At 44.7% G+C, this 24,247-nt stretch overlaps 1 protein-coding gene across 1 annotated transcript in view; it reads right to left on the reverse strand.

Moving 5' to 3' along the window:
• Nucleotides 1–24,247, reverse strand: part of LOC124777007 (clavesin-2-like) — a 252,466-nt gene that overhangs the window by 52,959 nt on the left and 175,260 nt on the right. Inside the window, exon 2 of the mRNA XM_047252256.1 lies at nucleotides 11,401–11,553. Coding sequence (XP_047108212.1) covers nucleotides 11,401–11,538 — 138 coding nt within the window. The 5' untranslated portion in view covers nucleotides 11,539–11,553. The remainder of the gene's footprint in view (nucleotides 1–11,400; nucleotides 11,554–24,247) is intronic.

Genomic DNA, 24,247 nt, shown 5'->3' on the forward strand with positions numbered 1-24,247 from the left:
CAGGCACGTTTGTATGCTTGCATTCAACAGTTTATTCGGTTACACTGGTTTTTAGTGTACCAGTATATCACATTTGCAACGTCGTATCTCTTGATTACATTAGCCTGTAGTCTTAATCACTTAAATATGTTACCTTGACAAAAGTATTCCTCAAATTTCATTATTCTCCATTAATTATTTTTTGGTGCTGCGATTTTTTTCCGTCAGTGTATACACGGTGGAGAAAAACTGTGTCACGAAATTTTAATCCTGGATAGCTGATGCCAGTAGGAATCAAAATTACTGATGTTGTGTAGGTCGAGAACGCACAATTTTTAAACTACGGAAACTCGTCGCCACTATCTCCGATTGGACGTTGAATTGCCCCTGCTCCCGTTCGTCGGTTGACCGGTAGCGCTATGGTTGACGATTCATACATACAAACGTCCCTCGCCCCTCAGTGCCTCAATGTGATACACACACGTGTCGAATAGGTTTTGCTGTTTGTCTTCACCTCACGTCAGAGGCCTTCGCACGCAAGCTTCGCTTCGGAGCACACACACGTCACCTGCGATTTAGTCATACAGTAAGCATGGCGGCACAGTATTCATTTGAAGAACAACGAGATATGGTTTTTGTTTATGGACTAGCCAACGGTAACGCGCATGAAGCTCGACAGTTGTATGAGGAACGGTACTCAGCCAGACACCATCCACATCTGCAAACGTTTACAGCAATTCACCAGCGACTTGGCGAAACAGGCAGCGGAATATCACGGTGATGCTGGAAGACCTCGAACACGACGGGTTGCTGCATTTGAAGAGACTTCTCGAGCGCTTTGAGGAAGCACCTACGACAAGTGCTCGAGCGGTTGGACACGACATGGGGATCACTCATCGGTTATTCTGGAAGGTTTTGAGGGATGACGGCCAGCATCTACACTCCTGGAAATTGAAATAAGAACACCGTGAATTCATTGTCCCAGGAAGGGGAAACTTTATTGACACATTCCTGGGGTCAGATACATCACATGATCACACTGACAGAACCACAGGCACATAGACACAGGCAACAGAGCATGCACAATGTCGGCACTAGTATAGTGTATATCCACCTTTCGCAGCAATGCAGGCTGCTATTCTCCCATGGAGACGATCGTAGAGATGCTGGATGTAGTCCTGTGGAACGGCTTGCCATGCCATTTCCACCTGGCGCCTCAGTTGGACCAGCGTTCGTGCTGGACGTGCAGACTGCGTGAGACGACGCTTCATCCAGTCCCAAACATGCTCAATGGGGGACAGATCCGGAGATCTTGCTGGCCAGGGTAGTTGACTTACACCTTCTAGAGCACGTTGGGTGGCACGGGATACATGCGGACGTGCATTGTCCTGTTGGAACAGCAAGTTCCCTTGTCGGTCTAGGAATGGTAGAACGATGGGTTCGATGACGGTTTGGATGTACCGTGCACTATTCAGTGTCCCCTCGACGATCACCAGTGGTGTACGGCCAGTGTAGGAGATCGCTCCCCACACCATGATGCCGGGTGTTGGCCCTGTGTGCCTCGGTCGTATGCAGTCCTGATTGTGGCGCTCACCTGCACGGCGCCAAACACGCATACGACCATCATTGGCACCAAGGCAGAAGCGACTCTCATCGCTGAAGACGACACGTCTCCATTCGTCCCTCCATTCACGCCTGTCGCGACACCACTGGAGGCGGGCTGCACGATGTTGGGGCGTGAGCGGAAGACGGCCTAACGGTGTGCGGGACCGTAGCCCAGCTTCATGGATACGGTTGCGAATGGTCCTCGCCGATACCCCAGGAGCAACAGTGTCCCTAATTTGCTGGGAAGTGGCGGTGCGGTCCCCTACGGCACTGCGTAGGATCCTACGGTCTTGGCGTGCATCCGTGCGTCGCTGCGGTCCGGTCCCAGGTCGACGGGCACGTGCACCTTCCGCCGACCACTGGCGACAACATCGATGTACTGTGGAGACCTCACGCCCCACGTGTTGAGCAATTCGGCGGTACGTCCACCCGGCCTCCCGCATGCCCACTATACGCCCTTGCTCAAAGTCCGTCAACTGCACATACGGTTCACGTCCACGCTGTCGCGGCATGCTACCAGTGTTAAAGACTGCGATGGAGCTCCGTATGCCACGGCAAACTGGCTGACACTGACGGCGGCGGTGCACAAATGCTGCGCAGCTAGCGCCATTCGACGGCCATCACCGCGGTTCCTGGTGTGTCCGCTGTGCCGTGCGTGTGATCATTGCTTGTACAGCCCTCTCGCAGTGTCCGGAGCAAGTAAGGTGGGTCTGACACACAGGTGTCAATGTGTTCTTTTTTCCATTTCCAGGAGTGTATTAAGTTTCCACCCCGTTTAAGACTAAATCCTGCGACGGACTATGAACACAGGTTAGGGTTTTGCCGGTGGTTTCTGCGACGTGTTGCACGAGATCCCGACTTCCCTGCCATTGTGTTGTTTACCGACGAGTGCACCTTCCATCAGGATGGTCTTTACAACATTCTAAACGTTCACTACTGGACTACGGGAAATCCTCACGTCACGTACGTCCACGAACACCAGGAACTATTTTCGCTCAACATTTGGGTAGGCATTATGGGTGACCATCTGATTGGGCCGGTCCGTCTACGTCCTCAACTTACCGCGGCGAAGTACCTTCACTTTTTGCAAGAAACTCTACCCGGCCTGCTGGAAGATGTTCCCCTGGACATACGGCTACAAATGTGGTTGCAACATGATGGATCGCATGCACATAAGTCACTGTGCGCGTGTAATTGGCAGAGGTGCTAGTAGGACATGGGTTCCGCGATTACCAGACCTCACGCCACCAGACTTTTCCTGTGGGGATTCTTCAAGGTTCTAGTTCACCCATCCGGACGCGAACCAGCTAGAAACGAAGAGGAATTAATGAATCGCATTCAGCATGCCGCCAATCACATCAGGGCAATGCCAGGAATCTTTGAAAGAGTTCGGCAAAACACTGTTAGACGTTATCAAGCTTGTGTCGCGTCAGAGGGTCGCCAGTTCGAGCACCTGCTTTAAGTAAACAATGACCTAGCAACAAAAAATGGTTCAAATGGCTCTGAGCACTATGGGACTTAACATCTGAGGTCATAAGTCCCCTAGAACTAACCTAAGGACATCACACACATCCATGCCCGAGGCAGGACTCGAACCTGCGACCGCAGCTGTCGAGCGGTTCCAGATTGAAGCGCCTGGAATCGCTCGGCCACTTCGGCCGGCCCTAGCTACAAAAAAGGCCCTTTTCAGGGCTGACACAATTTGTAAAAGACGTTCTGTACGCGGAGTAATAGTTGTTGACATATTTACTCCTGGTACGTCTTATCATGAAACTACAATGGAAGTGTCGGGACCCCAGCCGATTCGTCCCCAGAGTGGAAGGCTGGTGCGCTCTCACCGAGCGTTCGGGCGCCTTCGATGCATCGCGATCTCCGGCAGGCAAAGCATTCGCGGCCATGCGTTGTCCAGAGCATCCGGCTACAGGGCAATCCCGTGGCCAATCGGAGTGCGTGGCACCAAGTTTCCGTAGTTTAAAAATTGTGCGTTGTCGACCTAAACAACATTAGTAAGTTTGGTTCCTATTGGCATCAGCTATCCAGGGTTAAAATTTCGTCACACAATTTTTCTCCAGCCTGTATTCTGAGTGGCTGCAGATTATAGGGAAGCCGCTACGCTAGAAACTGTAGTGAACAGTAGGGAGATTTGCGGAGGATGAACGATTAGTTGCGGAGAGTGGCAGCAAACCATCAACATAAGCAACTATAACGAACTGGAGCATAAAGAGGCGGAAAGCCCCACTATTGTTTTGGAACGACTACATCAAACAAGTTTCAGGGACGACAGGTGGCAGACTAAGAACGTGACCGCACGGACTGCTCTGCCATCTTCGACTTTATTGATACATATAGGATCTGATGATGAATACCCAGCTATCAATTTTCTAAAGCAATACGATGCCATTCTCAAAAATACTCGAAAAAATCGACTTAGAAAACTTCCAACGAAAAATCATCATCGAATAAATGTAGAGAGTTTAGGCCATTGTAGATTAAATGTTCACTACCTGTAATAAATCTCATAAAAACTAAACTAAACACCGTCCGAACGGGCCTCGGAGGGCCTAACGGTACTGACCAACCGCCGTGTCATCCTCACGCATCCTGTAGCCGTCAATGGAAGCGGATATGGAGGGGCATGTGTCAGCACACTGCTCTGCCAGCCGTTGTCAGTTTACGAGACCGGAATCGCTACTTCTCAGTCAAGTAACGCCTTAGGCTGAGTGCACCCTGCTTGCCAACAGCGCTCGGTAGACTGGACGGCCACCCATCCAAGTGTTAGCCATGTCCGAAAGCGCTTATCTTTGGTGATCTGACGGGAACCGGTGTTACCACTGCGGCAAGGCCTTTGGCAATAAATCGCATATTATGTAAAATATGGGTAAATGGGAAATGGTGCACGCAGATAGGAGGATAAGAAAACCTGGAAGTTTTATAGCGCAGGACTGTTGTATTCCGATTCACGTCGGTTAGCTACGAATAAAGCATTGAAACGATGTGAAATGAAATAAATATGTAAAATAAGTTACAGGGTGGCGAGGACAGGGAAATCGGAAAACTTCAATTAATTGATAGTATTTTAGGAAGACAGAGTGTATCTACAAAGGTGATAGAGCAAAATGCTAGTGCGACCTATTCTTGAGTGCTGTTTGATTGTTTAAGGGTTTGATCAGGTTAATTGTAGGAGAAGTCCATCGGATTCCAGAGACTGTTGCTAGAGATGAATATGGCCAGTTTACTCGGTACGAGTCTTTTACCGTGATGGCCAGTGGGGATCTCTGGAAGAAAACTGTTCGTCTTTTCTGGTAGCGCTACTGGTTAAGTTCAGAGAACCGATATTCGTGACAGTATGTGCAATAATTTTACTGAAACTTCCTGGCAGATTAAAACTGTGTGCCCGACCGAGACTCGAACTCGGGACCTTTGCCTTTCGCGAGCAAGTGCTCTACCAACGGAGCTACCGAAGCACGACTCACGCCCGGTACTCACAGCTTTACTTCTGCCAGTACCTCGTCTCCTACCTTCCAAACTTTACAGAAGCTCTCTTCACATGGCCATACAAAAGTAATCACACAAACTTCTTTCTGGTTTGCACTACTGTCACATCATCCTTATATTTTACTATCATATTAGAGTTTTTGAGTTCAGTTCCCATGCTTGCTGAAAATAATAATGAATTAAGGAAGGGTCCACCTTGTTCTACAAGTACCCAAATTATTGTTTTGTTCTATCACCCAAACATGTTTCAACACAGTTGTGGCATCCTCAGTGGTTTTTAAAATTATTTTCCTTTCATTTTACGTTGTTTGTGTACTGTGGCTGACAGTCATATTTGTGCAGAGAGATGTGTGTCCAAGCCACACATGGAACATTTACAAATGAGCAGGAGAAAACATCCAGCTCAACTATACAAAATACATTTGGTCCATATAAACAGAGAGCTAAGGACTAGCAAAATACTACAATGATGACATGGTGTACTAGTGTAGACCTGTGGCTGATTTTGATTGGCAGCCACAAGATACACACAATGTAAAATAAAAGGAAAATAATTAAAAACTCACTGAGGATGCAACAATTGTGTTGTGTGGTGAAACATGTTTGGGCGATAAAACACAACAATAATTTGTGTACTTGCAAAAATCCTTAATTAATTATTTCTTATCTTTTATTTGATATTTCTAGATTTTCTGGGGAATAGGTAGTTGTTGTGGGCATCTGCTCAAAGACTTGCCCACGAAAGGCAAAGGTCCAGAGTTCGAGTCTCTGTCCGGCACACAGTTTTAATCTGCCAGGAAGTTTCATATCAGCGCACACTCCGCTGCAGAGTGAAAATCTCATTCTGGAATAATTTTACTGTTTGCAGCCAATAACTAAAATAAAGACTACAAGAACATGGTAAGAAAAGTTAAAATAGAGATGGAGGTGTTTTCCCGTCTTCCATAAGCAAGTGGGAAGCAAAATGAGTGACATCATTACGAAACATCCTCTGCCACCTGCTATACAGGGCTATTACAAATGATTGAAGCGATTTCATAAATTCACTGTAGCTCCATTCATTGACATATGGTCACGACACACTACAGATACGTAGAAAAACTCATAAAGTTTTGTTCGGCTGAAGCCGCACTTCAGGTTTCTGCCGCCAGAGCGCTCGAGAGCGCAGTGAGACAAAATGGCGACAGGAGCTGAGAAAGCGTATGTCGTGCTCGAAATGCACTCACATCAGTCAGTCATAACAGTGCAACGACACTTCAGGACGAAGTTCAACAAAGATCCACCAACTGCTAACTCCATTCGGCGATGGTATGCGCAGTTTAAAGCTTCTGGATGCCTCTGTAAGGGGAAATCAACGGGTCGGCCTGCAGTGAGCGAAGAAACGGTTGAACGCGTGAGGGCAAGTTTCACGCGCAGCCCGCGGAAGTCGACGAATAAAGCAAGCAGGGAGCTAAACGTACCACAGCCGACGGTTTGGAAAATCTTACGGAAAAGGCTAAAGCAGAAGCCTTACCGTTTACAATTGCTACAAGCCCTGACACCCGATGACAAAGTCAAACGCTTTGAATTTTCGGCGCGGTGGAGATCATGATCAGCAATTCATGTCATGGCCTCCACGCTCTCCCGACTTAACCCCATGCGATTTCTTTCTGTGGGGTTAAGTGAAAGATTCAGTGTTGAAACCTCCTCTACCAAGAAACGTGCCAGAACTGCGAGCTCGCATCAACGATGCTTTCGAACTCATTGATGGGGACATGCTGCGCCGAGTGTGGGAGGAACTTTATTATCGGCTTGATGTCTGCCGAATCACTAAAGGGGCACATATCGAACATTTGTGAATGCCTAAAAAACTTTTTGAGTTTTTGTATGTGTATGCAAAGCATTGTGAAAATATTTCAAATAATAAAGTTATTGTAGAGCTGTGAAATCGCTTCAATCATTTGTAATAAGCCTGTATAGTGTTTAGCAATTAATGGGAATGCCGTGGGGTATGGTAATGGGATCATTATTACCAGTACCTGTTATATACCACGAAATCGACTCGAAGCTACGATCTGTGTGTATCGTTGTGCGAAGCACTTATTTGCGCTGCGTGCTTTACGAGGGAATTGCTTTCCAAGAACAACCGACCAGCAATAGACCACTTTTTTTAGTATCTTCGCTTTAATCCTTTGCAATTTTATGTGATATAAAAGTAAGAATTACCAGTAATCCCCAATAGTCGATCCTATTAAGGCACACAGTGAGATTATCGCCTATTATTACTGAGCCCAGTGTAGGAGGTTTAATCACCGAAAAAATTTAGCTTCCGCTTCAGGAAGGCATCCAGATAATTTTCATCACTTCCTGTGGTGCAAGTTCTTTGGAACCATTCAGGATTAATTGGCATTATTATTAGAATTATATCACACTTCATGCTGAGTCACATTGTTCTGCAATTGCACATTTATGAGAGTTCAAAAGTTTCAAAAAATGGTTCAAATGGCTCTGAGCACTATGGGACTTAACTTCTAAGGTCATCAGTCCCCTAGAACCTAGAACTACTTAAACCTAACTAACCTAAGGACAGCACACACATCCATGCCCGTGGCAGAATTCGAACCTGCGACCGTAACGGTCCCGCGGTTCCAGCCTGTAGCGCCTAGAACCGCTCGGCCACTCCAGCCGGCCAAAATTTTCAAATTATTTTTGTGTATACTGACTCGTTTAATGCTCTCCTAATTGATTAAAAAGTGGTTGTGTTTATGCACGGATACTAGAATACACGGTAATGGTAACACGCAGGGGGCTGCGAGCTATGACGTCATCTTGAACCCATTCGCCATGTCTATCCGCTTTGAAGCTTATAGGCACATGTACACATTCTTAACTCATACGCAGGTAAGAAGGTAATCGTCATTTACCATGTTTTAGTGTATTATTATTATTGTTATTGTTACTAAGCTCTATGTTAGTTAGATTACGTTTTCTATGATCGGTGAAATGCTAGTGTGAAGTTTATGAAGGACATCAACTTCTTTCCCCGTCTCGGAGGGTGCTCCTTTTTCTCTGGGGAAGAGGCTCACACAGCCTTAGATCACATACACCTGTAGCGCGGAGAAACCCGATATAATGTCATTTTAACTCTTTAACGTATTAAAAGGTTTTCTTTTTTGTTCTGGAAAGTTATGTTAACACTTTTTTCATTTTTTTTTAAGTTTTTGTCTGTTGTTCACTCTTAGTTCGCTCACTACCTTTACTTTTTTTCTTGTTGATAGCTTCATTCTAATGAAAGTGCGTACCCTTCCGAAACACATCACAGCAAAGTGCTCCATTCGTGGATACTTCTCATTTATAATGTCCTTTAACCTGACAAAACTTTTATGTAGCGAACAGTGAAATTGCCGTGGAATTGCTGAAATTCTCTTTCCATTTTCAAAGTGAATTCCATAAAATTTACTCCGTTAAAGATCCACCTGAAACTGTTTGAATCCAGTTCTTTCCTGAAACATTTACGTGATCAGTTATATTACCACAGAATTGTGCTAATTCGAGGTGTTTTCCTTTAACTTTATAAGAAGCATATCCTGCAATCATCTCCAACTGCTCAACATTTTCCTCCAAACCTGGGACGTTATCCGGTGCAGTTCTCAAAAATTTCTCCAATCTCTGAAACACTCTTCAACTTCCTTGTATTGGCATTCACTTTCCTGTAGAGAATAAGTGTCCAGCTTTTCAGAAGATGACGGTTCTACAGTCGTAGCTCGAGTTTCCTCCAATATATTAGCACTTAAGCCATCAACAGGGAATATTTCAAAAATGGTTCAAATGGCTCTGAGCACTATGGGACTTAACATCTGAGGTCATCAGTCCCCTAGAACTTAGAACTACTTAAACCTAACTAACCTAAGGACATCACACACATCCATGCCCGAGGCAGGATTCGAACCTGCGACCGTAGCGGCCGCGCGGTTCCAGACTGAAGCGCCTAGAACCGCTCGGGCACAAGGACCGGCGCCATCAAATTCTTTCTCGTTCCTGCATGTACTACCTAATGGGATCCCGCTCGCATTATGGCTCAAAATCAAAGACTTAATTCTTTGGGGGACGATGGTAGGCAAGGAGACAGGCAACGTAAAGTCGTACCCTTTGCAATATCTTCAGGTGACCAGTTACTACACTGTGCTTTTGTAACTACTTGTTGTTGGCAGTCAGAAAAAGAGCCCTGGATCAGTTTTTGAGAATGTTTTAATTTCAGTTACTCAGCGCTACATAGAGAGGACCCTGTAAATAATCATTCTTGTGCCTAAGATCTTTTATTTCTCATTCCATAATTTCTAATTACTGGCATAAGCACGTACTGTCACATTCACAGCAGTGTTTGTTTTCACGGTTAAGCTTCTGTCTAGTAGTAATTTCTTCATTAGTTGCTTATATAATACCTGTAAATTATCTTCTTCTTTACCGTAGCTTCCTTTTCGTGTCCGAATATTTCTCTCATTATTAGTCTTATTACTACACCCTAAGTCAGCATCTGAGTATGGTAGATTTAGAACTGGAACAGTATCAGCCCTCAACTTGCGTTTCGAAGGAATATTAACAGTTCACTTTTCAAATCCCTTTCATAATCTGAATCTGTAAAATATATTGAGCAGACACGAGAGATTCGAGCTGGAAACGAATCTGCACATTTACTAGCATTTATCCATTTCCGTTTCGTCTAATGTTTTGAGGAAACAAACGAAACTTAATTTCTAATTAATTTAGTTTCCTGCTGTGGTTACTACGATTGGCATTCCAGCAGCAAACTATTGTTTTTCACTTAATAACGTAATCTAAAAAATCCCTCAATAAATTGATAATTATGGCATAATTCTGTACTGTATCGTCAATCAGCAATAAAAATTCACACTGCCGTAAACAACCTCAATTTCACTCGTAAACGCAGTTACAGTACAATTCTGGCTACTGAGCGCTGATTGGGTTCACTTGTACATCTCAGCACGGCTTGCTACTGGGTATCAATCTCGTGAACCCCACTGTGTATTCTAGTATCCGCGGATTTATGTAATCGTTTGTTGCATAATTGGATTTTTTGATATTTACTGTAATTGGTAATAGCTTTTTGTAGATTATTCAGCATGTATACGCTTATGACAAATACTTTCAAACTGCCTACTTACCTACAATAACTTATTGGGCTGGTTAATTTGTGCGGAAATTTCTTTACGATATTTTGGCAGTAACTTTCGTTCAGCATTCAATATCACAAACTGTCCTTAACAGCGAACAATGGGTAATAACTCGTGTGCAATGTTTCCGGTGTCCGTTTGAGCCCCGTCACGCGACGTCGATTTGGCAACACGGGTAAAACTGTCCTTCACCTGGCAGCTTCCACTACAGTTCACCCATTTCACAGTTATATTTCGTGAACAGTATAGCTGCTGACGTTAAAATGCACTAATTGATTAAGAGACCTCCTTATAATGATTTCAACGACGTAGATCCATTTAAAAATCTGAAGTCATTTCAATACTTACGAAAATTAAATGATTACAACTTTTAATCAAATATCAAATTAAATCCCATATTTTTAATTGCCATTTGTCGAACACCTCTCTTAAAGCGACAGTGAAGTTAAAATTAGCCACGGTACCTGAGAAAGTCTGCATAGAGAATGTGAAGCCGACGAGGAAATGTTTAAATGGTTAAAATGTTTCTGAGCGCTATGTGACTTAACAGCTGAGGTCATCAGTCCCCTAGACTGAGAACTACTTAAACCTAACTAACGTAAGGACGGCACACACATCCATGTCCGAAGCAGGATTCGAACCTGCGACAGTAACAGCAGCGCGGTTCCGGACTGAAGCGCCTAGAACCGCTCGCCCACAACGGCCGGCGTAATGTTCAGAAATGTGTCTGTTCAGCGGTTGTTATTTGGTAGTTCCATGGTCTCTAATAGTTCGTTGCTGAATAATGTGACGTACATATTTTTTGTATGTACAATGAAATAAAATCATCTACGTTCTGACGATTGTGGGACAACGTATAACGAAAAATTTAATATGGGAAAAAGAATTCGTAGCAGTAGAGGCATTGTTTTCATATGTGTTTTTTTCGAGCAGTTTCTCCAATAAAAAAATTTGACGTGAGCGTTTTGGAATATGTCAACAACAGTGAGCAAGCATTTTACGTGTTTAGCCTGTATAAATGAAATGTTTATTCAGTCACTTTTGCTGGGGCTGTTCTTGGCGCCACCAGCCACTGCCGCCTTCGCTTTAGTGTTTAGTTCTCGAGCGTCGCGAGCTGTGCGGGTTTAGGTTCGGTGCGGCCGCTCCTCACCTTCCCGGTGTCGTCGTCCTCGCAGGCGGCCAGAGGCGCGTGTTTGACGACGGCCGCCTTGCCGACCGCGAGGTCCCCGTCGGCTTCCAGGGCCTTTGGCGGAAGCACCAGCCCGGGGAACATCTTGTCTGCTGGCATCCTCACGGCTCCATCCTGTAACCAAGCGTCACTGCTTACTTACCGATGACCACTCTAATATCTCACAATCACATGACTAATTACTTAATCTCAAATAACTGTCACGATCAGATGTCTAATTACTTAACCGCAAATAACTGCCCCCCCCCCCCCCCCCATGAACCATGGACCTTGCCGTTGGTGGGGAGGCTTGCGTACCTCAACGATACCGTAGGTGCAACCACAACGGAGGGGTATCTGTTGAGAGGCCAGACAAACGTGTGGTTCCTGAAGAGGGGCAGCAGCCTTTTCTGTAGTTGCAGGGGCAACAGTCTAGATCATTGACGGATCTGGCCCTGTAACACTAACCAAAACGGCCTTGCTGTTGTGGTACTGCGAACGGCTGAAAGCAAGGGGAAACTACAACCGTGATTAAATGATGATGGCGTCCTCTTGGGTAAAATATTCCGGAGGTAAAATAGTTCCCCATTCGGATCTCCGGGCGGGGACTACTCAAGAGGACGTCGTTATCAGCAGAAAGAAAACTGGCATTCTACGGATCGGAGCGTGGAATGTCAGATCCCTTAATCGGGCAGGTAGGTTAGAAAATTTAAAAAGGGAAATGGATAGGTTAAAGTTCGATATAGTGGGAATTAGTGAAGTTCGGTGGCAGGAGGAACAAGACTTTTGGTCAGGCGAATACAGGGTTATAAATACAAAATCAAATAGGGGTAATGCAGGAGTAGGTTTAATAACGAATAAAAAAATAGGAGTGCGGGCAAGCTACTACAAACAGCATAGTGAACGCATTATTGTGGCCAAGATAGACACGAAGCCCACGCCTACTACAGGAGTAAAAGTTTATATGCCAACTAGCTCTGCAGATGATGAAGAAATTGATGAAATGTATGATGAGATAAAAGAAATTATTCAGTTAGTGAAGGGAGACGAAAATTTAATAGTCATGGATGACTGGAATTGGACAGTAGGAAAAGGAAGAGAAGGAGTCGTAGTAGGTGAATATGGATTGGGGCTAAGAAATGAAAGAGGAAGCCGCCTGGTAGAATTTTGCACAGAGCATAACTTAATCATAGCTAACACTTGGTTCAAGAATCATGAAAGAAGGTTGTATACATGGAAGAACTCTGGAGATACTAGAAGGTTTCAGAAAGACTATATAATGATAAGACAGAGATTTAGGAACCAGGTTTTAAATTGTAAGACATTTCCAGGGGCAGATGTGGAGTCTGACCACAATCTATTGGTTATGAACTGTAGATTAAAACCGAAGAAACTGCAAAAATATGGGAATTTAAGGACATGGGACTTGAATAAACTGAAAGAAGCAGAGGTTGTACAGAGTTTCAAGGAGAACATAAGGAAACAATTCGCAGGAATGGGGGAAAGAAATATAGTAGAAGAAGAATGGGTATCTTTGAGGAATGAAATAGTGAAGGCAGCAGAGGATCAAGTAGGTAAAAAGACGAGGGCTAGTAGAAATCCTTGGGTAACAGAAGAGATACTGAATTTGATTGATGAAAGGAGAAAATACAAAAATGCAGTAAATGAAGCAGGCAAAAAGGAATACAAACGTCTCAAAAATGAGATCGACAGGAAGTGCAAAATGGATAAGCAGGGATGGCTAGAGGACAAATGTAAGGTTGTAGAGGCTTATCTCACGAGGGGTAAGATAGACACTGCCTACAGGAAAATTAAAGAGACCTTTGGAGAAAAGAGAACCACTTGCATGAATATCAAGAGCTCAGATGGAAACCCAGTTCTAAGCAAAGAAGGGAAAGCAGAAAGGTGCAAGGAGTATATAGAGGGTCTATACAGGGGCGACATTCTTGAGGACAATTTTATGAAAATGGAAGAGGATGTAGATGAAGATGAAATGGGAGATACGATACTGCGTGAAGAGTTTGACAGAGCAATGAAAGACCTAAGTGGAAACAAGGCACCGGGAGTAAACAACATTCCATTAGAACTACTGACAGCCTTGGGTGAGCCAGTCCTGACAAAACTCTACCATCTGGTGAGCAAGATGTATGAGACAGGCGAAATACCCTCAGACTTCAAGAAGAATATAATAATTCCAATCCCAAAGAAAGCAGGTGTTGACAGATGTGAAAATTATGGAACTATCACTTTAATAAGTCACAGCTGCAAAATACTAACGCCAATTCTTTACAGACGAATGGAAAAACTGGTAGAAGCCGACCTCGGGGAATATCAGTTTGGATTCCGTAGAAATGTTGGAACACGTGAGGCAATACTGACCCTACGACTTATCTTACAAGAAAGATTAAGGAAAGGCAAACCTACGTTTCTAGCATTTGTAGACTTAGAGAGAGCTTTTGACAATGTTGACTGGAATACTCTCTTTCAAATTCTAAAGGTGGCAGCGGTAAAATACAGGGAGCGAAAGGCTATTTACAATTTGTACAGAAACCAGATGGCAGTTATAAGAGTCGAGGGACATGAAAGGGAAGCAGTGGTTGGGAGGGGACTGAGACAGTGTTGTAGCCTCTCTCCCATGCTATTCAATCTGTATATTGAGCAAGCAGTAACGGAAACAAAAGGAAATTTCGGACGTAGGTATTAAAATCCATGGAGAAGAAATAAAAACTTTGAGGTTCGCCGTAGACATTGTAATTCTGTCAGACACAGCAAAGGACCTGGAAGAGCAGCTGAACGGAATGGACAGTCTCTTGAAAGGAGGATATAAGATGAAAATCAATAGATGCAAAACGAGGGTAGTGGAATGTAGTCGAATTAAATCGGGTGATGCTGCGGGAATTAGATTAGGAAATGAGACACTCAAAGTAGTAAATGAGTTTTGCTATTTGGGGGGCAAAATAACTGATAACGGTCGAAGTAGAAAGGCTATAAAATGTAGACTGGCGTTTCTGAAGAAGAGAAATTTGTTAACATCGAGTATTGATTTAAGGGTGAGGAAGTCGTTTCTGAAAGTATTTGTATGGAGTGTAGCCATGTATGGAAGTGAAACATGGACGATAATTAGTTTAGACAAGAAGAGAATAGTAGCTCTCGAAATGTGGTGCTACAGAAGAATGCTGAAGATTAGATGGATAAATCACATACCTAATGAGGAGGTATTGAATAGAATTGGGGAAAAGATGAGTTTGTGGCACAACTTGACTAGAAGAAGGGATCGGTTGGTGGGACATGTTCTGAGGCATCGAGGGATCACCAATTTAGTACTGAAGGGCAGTGTGGAGGGTAAAAGTCGTAGAGGGAGACCAAGAGATGAATACACTAAGTAGATTCAGAAGGATGTAGGCTGCAGTAGGTGCTGGGAGATGAAGAAGCTTGCACAGGATAGAGTAGCATGGAGAGCTGCATCAAACCAGTCTCAGGACTGAAGACCACGACTACAACAACAAATAACTGTGTAGATCTGGGGTAGTAAACCTACAGGGTGGCGCACGAAATGTGTTACCATTTTGTTTTTCAATATAAACTTTATTGTCAATACAATCTGAAAGGGACTTATACTACAATGAAGAGCCGTCCATGGAGCGGTTTGTTCTAACTCAGCACATGCTCAATATGTCCACCTTTTCGTTTCCTAACTTCCTTCAAACGGACACTGAAGTTAGTGATTACCCTACGGCCCATGTCTTCCGTAATTTCACTGCAAGCTTGAAGAATAAGTCTTCTGAGCTCCATTAAATCACGTGGACCGTTCGGGAAAATTTTTTCCTTTAGGTACCCCCAAAGAAAAAAGTCACATGGATTGAGGTCTGGACTATCGGGGGGCCAATTTTGTCCGTCATTTGAAGCGACCTGGAAACCTGAGTGAAATGATCCGCATGTCGAAATGCTCGTGTAAAAACTCCAACACAGTGTTTGCAGTATGTGGCCTTGCTCCATCTTGCATGAACCACTGCGTGTTGAAGGGCAAGAAGCTGTGGAATGAAGCTATTGCGAAGCATGCTCAAATAACGCTCGCTGTTCACAGTTTCTTCAAAGAAACAGGGTCCAATAAGTCCGTGACTTGCTGCCCACGCTGTAATCCTCGGAGCATAATGTTGTGGTTCATGAAGCACTTGTGGGTTTTCTGTGGCCCAAAAGCGTACATTTTGTTTGTTAACGACACCATCTAAATGAAAATGCGCCTGGTTTGAAAACCAAACGTTGTTGAGTTTCTTCCCTATCCTCCGCTCACTGAGCAAACAGTAGTCTCTGCTGCTTGTGTTCTTCAGTGAGCTTCTGTGCACAGGTGATCTTGTATGGGTACATATGGATGTCACTTTTAAGAATGCGTTGAACGGTGCGTCTGGATATTCCCAGTTGCACTGCTGCCTTTCTACGCGATTTCCCGGGACTTCTCTGTACAGCAACTCGTACCGCTTCAATATTCTCCGGCGGACAAACGGGCTTAGGTCGAGGTCGCTTCGCTTCGAATACTGTTCCTTCCGGTACAAATCTATCGTACAACCTGTGGATGGTCTTGTTGCAAGGGACCCATCGTGTGTTAAACTATTGTCGAAAACGCCTCTGAGTCACAACAAGGCTTTTCGTTTCATGAAAAAGTAACACAATTGCCGATCGTTACTGTGTCGTCAGTCTTCCATTGTCAGCCATTGCTGCTTACTAGTCTCCTTGCGGCAGTATCGTGAATTACACGTCATTTCGTAACTCATTTGTTTTACCAAGCTCTGCTGGTACTGCTGTAGAGATCCCAGCGGGATATCTAATGTGCGTTCGTAAATTGTGAAAGAAATAATTGGTAACACATTTCGTGCGCCACCCTGTATTTTATCCACCGTCCACTTCTCTGTTTCCTAGCCGCCCACCCGCTCCACAGTAACGTTGATGTAGAAAGAAAGAAAGTAGAATGAGATTTTCGCTCTGCAACGAAGTGTGTGCTGAACCGAGACTTGAACTTGGGACTTTCGGCTTCCGCCGGCACGTGCTCCACCGACTGAGCTACCCATGCGCGACTCACGACTCTCCCTTGCAGCTTTACTTCTGCCGTACCTCGTCTCCTACCTTCGTGCTTGGATAGCTAAGTGATGGAGCATCTGCCTACGAAAGGCTAAGGTCTCGAGTTCGAGCCTCGGTCCGGCACACAGTTTTAATCTGCTAGGAAGTTTCAGTAAGGAAGTAACTTTATAAAATTAATAAAGCAGAGTTTGTGAAGATATCGCTAGTTGCGACCTATATAAGAGTTTTTTTCTGTTTTATTTATTGCTTTCTTTCTTTTTTTTTTCGTAGTTGTACATGAATTTCTGGTGATGTAGTATAGTGTTTGTTTTGTTCTATAACGTAATGAGTAAACGTTTGTTGAAAATACACTCCTGGAAATTGAAATAAGAACACCGTGAATTCATTGTCCCAGGAAGGGGAAACTTTATTGACACATTTCTGGGGTCAGATACATCACATGATCACACTGACAGAACCACAGGCACATAGACACAGGCAACAGAGCATGCACAATGTCGGCACTAGTACAGTGTATATCCACCTTTCGCAGCAATGCAGGCTGCTATTCTCCCATGGAGACGATCGTAGAGATGCTGGATGTAGTCCTGTGGAACGGCTTGCCATGCCATTTCCACCTGGCGCCTCAGTTGGACCAGCGTTCGTGCTGGACGTGCAGACCGCGTGAGACGACGCTTCATCCAGTCCCAAACATGCTCAATGGGGGACAGATCCGGAGATCTTGCTGGCCAGGGTAGTTGACTTACACCTTCTAGAGCACGTTGGGTGGCACGGGATACATGCGGACGTGCATTGTCCTGTTGGAACAGCAAGTTCCCTTGCCGGTCTAGGAATGGTAGAACGATGGGTTCGATGACGGTTCGGATGTACCGTGCACTATTCAGTGTCCCCTCGACGATCACCAGTGGTGTACGGCCAGTGTAGGAGATCGCTCCCCACACCATGATGCCGGGTGTTGGCCCTGTGTGCCTCGGTCGTATGCAGTCCTGATTGTGGCGCTCACCTGCACGGCGCCAAACACGCATACGACCATCATTGGCACCAAGGCAGAAGCGACTCTCATCGCTGAAGACGACACGTCTCCATTCGTCCCTCCATTCACGCCTGTTGCGACACCACTGGAGGCGGGCTGCAAGATGTTGGGGCGTGAGCGGAAGACGGCCTAACGGTGTGCGGGACCGTAGCCCAGCTTCATGGAGACGGTTGCGAATGGTCCTCGCCGATACCCCAGGAGCAACAGTGTCCCTAATTTGCTGGGAAGTGGCGGTGCGGTCCCCTACGGCACTGCGTAGGATCCTACGGCCTTGGCGTGCATCCGTGCGTCGCTGCGGTCCGGTCCCAGGTCGACGGGCAAGTGCACCTTCCGCCGACCACTGGCGACAACATCGATGTACTGTGGAGACCTCACGCCCCACGTGTTGAGCAATTCGACGGTACGTCCACCCGGCCTCCCGCATGCCCACTATACGCCCTTGCTCAAAGTCCGTCAACTGCACATACGGTTCACGTCCACGCTGTCGCGGCATGCTACCAGTGTTAAAGACTGCGATGGAGCTCCGTATGCCACGGCAAACTGGCTGACACTGACGGCGGCGGTGCACAAATGCTGCGCAGCTAGCGCCATTCGACGGCCAACACCGCGGTTCTTGGTGTGTCCGCTGTGCCGTGCGTGTGATCATTGCTTGTACAGCCCTCTCGCAGTGTCCGGAGCAAGTAAGGTGGGTCTGACACACCGGTGTCAATGTGTTCTTTTATCCATTTCCAGGAGTGTAATAATATGGAACTGATATTATTTCCCTTTTGCGCATTAGTGATTAGGTTTTCTTGTCTACCGAATATGTAAAATATTTTGATTCCTCGTTTATCATTTATTGCATTAATTTTGACTGGAATGACTTTGTAATGTTATATGTATACTGAGATATTATACAAGCAGAGCGGGGGCGATCAGAATATCGATTGTGACGATCAAACAGCGTGAGTAGGGCGTGAGTGTAGTCGGGTTTGGGTGGTCCCATGTTTGTACCGAGAAGGCAGAAGGAGGTTAAAAGTGTGCTGACTATGTCGCGTCGTGAAACAGTGCGAACTAAACTTATTAACGATGGGATACTTTTCTGTTCCTTCCTGTAATGAAATGTAAAAACGTTTAAAGAGTGCAGAGAAGTTGGACTGTGTGAAACCCTCATACGAGCTGTGTCGCTTAACTACGACAATGTAGCTATGGACAGACGACATTGTAGTTATGGTGTTCAGGAAAGAACTGTGTTCGCTGTGACTGTGCCGTGTGCATTTTAAATACTTTAAAATTTCAATGCATATTCGCGCCGTCACCGACTATCATGTGCATGAACCATTAACTGTGCCACAGGTGCATAAAACTGTTTATTATGAGTGTGCATGTTACTGCCAACAGTGGCGAGATCGAGGTCGCGTTATTCGCATGCTAAACGAACAGACCGTTATACCGCGATCGAAATAACTTTAAAACCCTCTATTGAATTGTGTTACTTCAGCGTTGTGCATGAGAGACATAATAAATCGCTCGCGTAAATCTGAATGTTGGCAACAACTGTAATACCGTCCAACTATCCAGTGACCTAGAATACGCCACTGATGAAATCGTCATCGAGTGGAAATTAAAATTCCATATGAGATAAACTATATGCAGCATCTACACATGACAGAGCTGATTTCAATACGCCGTCTGGAACGATAAGCTGCCGTCGACATTGCAACTCACCGCTTGCATCGTAACAGATAAGGTTAGATGCTCTGGCTCTCGTCAAAGACTAAAACAACTATTAAAACTGTAAACTTCTATTTGGAACTTGCTCAAAGAAACTTATCTTTAATTTGCTTCTTCTTTAAAATAAATATCATGTTAGCGAAATTTTGTTATTAATGTAGACATTGTTGACCTCAATTAGTGCAGTTGTTTCCAGTCCTATGTCGATTTCTTTCATTCATAATGTTAGCGCTGCTGCCATTGCCTGCTGTTTTAAATATCTCTTGATGACTGTGAAGCATGCATGCACCGTAATTTATGCGAGTGAATTTAATGTGTGATTATTTAGGCATTGTGTTTGTTCGAACTGTGGCGTCCGCCATTAAGCTGAACGCAACAATCAATAACAGCAGAGCTGTTTACACCTGATTGGGGCATTATACGCACATGTGAGTAAACATAATAACAAGTGTCAGACTGAGCACTGTGTGTCCACCTAGAAGTAAATATTCTATTGCCACATCATCATAACCATATATGCGTGCAGTTGTGCCGTACTTAACTGTGTATGCAGAGATAAATGTTAGACAAAACGGTTAAACTTTTGTTAGTAGAAATCGAGGGTGTTTTCTCCAAACCATATCTGATTTGCAACAAGCAGGATTGAGTCAGTGTTTTACAGTAATTTGGCGCAAATTTAGTGGCAGGGCTGTGTCATGATCGCTACATATGGTTTGGAGCATAATTGAACTAGATAACATAGAAGGTTAGGTCTTAATTCTGTTAGCTGTGTGTAGCTGGGTCACTACATGTTACAGCAAGTTTAAACATACAATAATAATTATTTAGCAAATACTTTATGTAAAAATTTTATGAATGCCCAATGAATTTTTTCTTCAAATCCCCACTACCTGTCACCCACCGTGAAGGACAGAACACTCACCATGAAAGGTGGAACGCCCACTAGTGGATGGTAGGGACCAGGTTGACTACCACTGCTCTAGGCGATTGCTAGTCGAGTTTCCATAAAAATCACAGCACAACAGTGAATTGGAACAAGCCATGGGCAAAAAAGAGACGCCAATTCTGTGCTTTTTGGACTTCACCAAAACCTTAGATACTGTCAACTTTCACATCTACTTGCGAAACTCAGAAACCAAAATTTTTCTTCAAATTCGTAATGGAGACGTTTAGCAGGAAATGTCCCACAAGCATCAGTACTGGGTGCATTGTTTTGTAGGGGTGCCAGGATTGTCTAGTGGAGGTGAGTGGGCAGCACTAATCAAGGACAGCTCGAAAGCAGTGGAATCCTTTATTTATTTCCCAGTATTTTATTACAGATGACTTGCCCTCCCACCATGCGAATGATAGGCGACTGGAATCGAAACCATGGTCGACAGTGCACGATGTGTGGATGAGGTGTAACCAGCAATTGCTATGCACAGCTCGGTTCAACGATGGGGCAATCTTGCAAGGCTAGCATCCATGTGCTGGGTCAGCTGATGGCGAAGCGGCGTGGCCTGGCAAGGCTGTAGGCAAGGTGGGCTGGCGGACTGCTTCTGTGCATAGCAGATGGAAGGTAGGAAGATTGATTTTAAAATCCTGTTGACATCGAGACCATTAGAGACAGAGCACAAGTTCGGATTGTGTCAACGATGGGGAAGGAAGTCAGTCGTACCCTTTCAAAGGAACCATCCCAGTATTTGCCTGGAGCGATTTAGGGAAGTCACTGAACACCTAAATCTGTATGGCCGTATGCGGTTTTGAGCCGTCGTCCTCCTGAATGCGAATCCAGTGCGGTAACCACCCCGCCACTTCGCTCGGTGTATGCCAGACTCCGTACCACCGGGAGGGCTTCAGTTCGACCTTCGGTCCTTCAGGTTTTGGCTGGGGACGTTGTCCTGCCAGGATGACAGTTGAGCGATGGCAGCGTCATGGTGGAAGCCCACATAACCCAATGACTCGCCGATCCTTATGTTCCACCCTGGCTAGGTGGCCTGTGTTTATCAACGCCAGGGCAGGCTTGTTGTTGAGCGGTCACCTCAAGTGACACGCACATCACTTGCTGCGACGCCGCCTAAGCGTCCTTGGATACGGTAACGCTGTTGGTCATTGTCCGAACTGTCGTGCTGGTGTATAGAGACAGGCGGGATGATATAATGCTGCGGCAAGCATGCAGTTATGGCAACGAGCACTGCTTTTGCTCGTGCTGCTACAGCTTCTTCCATGATGAATTAATGTCCTTTCGACAGTTCTCTTCCTCTGACATATCACCTACGAGGTTTGTGAGAAAAGTAATGAGATTTACAACACTGACAGCGATCTGGTAACGCCTTGTTGTTCTGCTTGTGTAGACCGGTGTGTTCATCCCTTCCAGATGACTAGCCTGAGTTTCAGCTCCGTACAGCTACACGTGATTTTTGAGAACGCCATCTTTGAAGTTGTGTTTTTGTTGTGTGATGCGAAAGTTGAACAGCAGAAATTAGAGCAATGTTACTTCATCAAGTTTTGTGATAAACTTGGGGAATCGGCGAGTGTGACCTTCGAAAAGTTGAAGCAGTCCTATGGGAAACATTCCTCATTAAGAGCAAAAGTTTTTCGCTGGGCCAAATCATTTTGGGAAGGCCGAGAACATGTTGAAGATTAACTTCGTTCAAGGAAGCATTCAACTTTAAAAACTGACGAAATCGTCGAACGCGTGCAAGCTCTTGTGTGATCAGACCGACGTTTAACAACAAGGATGATGGGTGACCTGTTAAACATTTGCGCTGTACACCAAGTCTTGCACATGCAAAAGGTTTGTTCCATAATGGTGTCGATACACCACAACTGAGCAGAACGATCGAAGAAACGTGTGCGTTGACGTTCTTGACAGGATTTCCAACGACCACGAATTATTTCTGAGTACGATCCCGAGACAAAACGGCAGATTGAGGACTGGCACACTGAGACATCTCCGCGACCAAAAGAAGTTCGAATGAATAAATGAAAGATTTTTTGACAGTGGGGGTATCACGCATAAAGAATTTGTTTCTCCAGGACAAAGACTCAATTAAGCGTTTTACAAAGACATCCCTGAAAGGCTCAGGAAAAGAGTGAATCGAGTGAGACCCGACATTGCAGACAAGTGGATACTGAATCATGACAATGCACCATGTTACATGGCCATTCCTATCACGGAATCTTTGACGTCAAAGGGGAATTCCTGTTGTTGCACAGCCCCCACCCCTATTCACCCAATCCTTGTGACTTTCTTCTTTTTCCGAAATTGAAAACTGTCTTAAAAGTGCGTCATTTAGGAACCCTGGAAGACATTCAAAAGAACGTGACTGACGTGTCAAAGGCCCTACCAGTTGAAGCCCTTCAGCGCTGCTACCAAGACTGGAAACAACGACTCCGGCGGTGTACAACTGCCGAAGGTAACTTCTTTGTAGGGGATAATATTGCTGTTCGAAAAAAATAAAAACTTTGGTAGATAAAAAAACAGTCTCATTACTTTTCTCACATGCCTCTTATAAAAACTTCAGTTACAGTTAAGTGTAAATCCAGCAGACCTGTGTACTGACTTACTTAGTTTATTACAGTGGGGGACAGAATATACGTTTCAAACCTATACCATCTAATACAAATAAATTTGGTAGCTCACACATTATCTCATTCGGAAAATGAGTTTCATCCCTGATACTAAATTGAACAGAAATAACTTTTTTTCCTTGCAAAGAAACTGGGGATAATTCTGGGCCATTACTTAAACTACACTGGACTCGTACCTGCGGTCTGTGAGACGTCAGTGTCTCTCCAAAAACGAGCATATTCCTCTTGAATGTAGAATCACCAGCGATCCTAGTTCTTGGTTATGGTGACGCTATTCTTCAAAGACTTGCATATGAGAGCTCACGTCGATTGGAATTGACGATGAATGCTTGTCTGCGATGCATCAGTGACCGTAGTTTCATCGTCCATGTCACTGCTGCCACTGAACAATCATCCTGGTTACACAAGCGAACATACTCCCTTACCCTACGATTGCTTTATTGTTTGCTCTCAATCATTGCACTCTCTCTTATTTATCTCCAATTCCAAAACTTTTATCTGAATAGGACAGCAAAACTACCCGGTCTCAAAAAAGCCAAGTTATCTATTTACAGCTATAGAACCCAGCTATCTTCTCAATATCACGTTCTGTATCATGATCCAGAGTTTGGAGCGATGTTCGCAAATTCTCAGAGAGGCTATATCCCTTTCTAATATCTAAAGGTATTTAATGGTGCTCCTTTTAACACCACCTCTCATCCACACATCTATTGAAACAGTCTTTTTTGACAGTTACTATCACTATCCCTTCAATCGTCCCTTTATAGTTATCCATTCTATTTCTTATGCTTAAATACAGCTCCAGGAATGATAAACTAATTAATTTTATAGTTATTTTTAATGCCTGTTAATATTGTTATCTTTATTATTACACTACTGGCCATTAAAATTGCTGCACAACGAAGATGACGTGCTACAGACGCGAAATTTAAGCGACAGGAAGAAGTTGCTGTGATATGCAAATGATTAGCTTTTCAGAGCATTCACACAAGGTTGGCGTCGGTGGCGATACCTACAACGTGCTGACATGGGGAAAGTTTCCAACCGATTTCTCATACACAAACAGCAGTTGACCGGCGTTGCCTGGTGAAACGTTGTTGTGATGCCTCGTGTAAGGAGGAGAAGTGCGGACCATCACGTTTCCGACTTTGATAAAGTTCAGATTGTAGCCTACCGCGATTGCGGTTTATCGTATGGCGACATTGCTGCTCGCGTTGGTCGAGATCCAATGACTGTTAGCATAATATGGAATCGGTGGGTTCAGGTGGGTACTACGGAACGCTGTTCTGGATCCAAACGGCCTCTTTATCACTAGCAGTCGAGATGACAGGCATCTTATCCGCATGGCTGTAACGGATCGTGCAGCCACGTCTCGATCCCTGAGTCAACACATGGGGACGTTTGCAAGTCAACAACCATCTGGACGAACAGTTCGGC

The sequence above is a fragment of the Schistocerca piceifrons genome, chromosome 2 (assembly GCF_021461385.2).
Source record: "Schistocerca piceifrons isolate TAMUIC-IGC-003096 chromosome 2, iqSchPice1.1, whole genome shotgun sequence".
Classification (NCBI taxonomy): Eukaryota; Metazoa; Arthropoda; class Insecta; order Orthoptera; family Acrididae; genus Schistocerca; species Schistocerca piceifrons.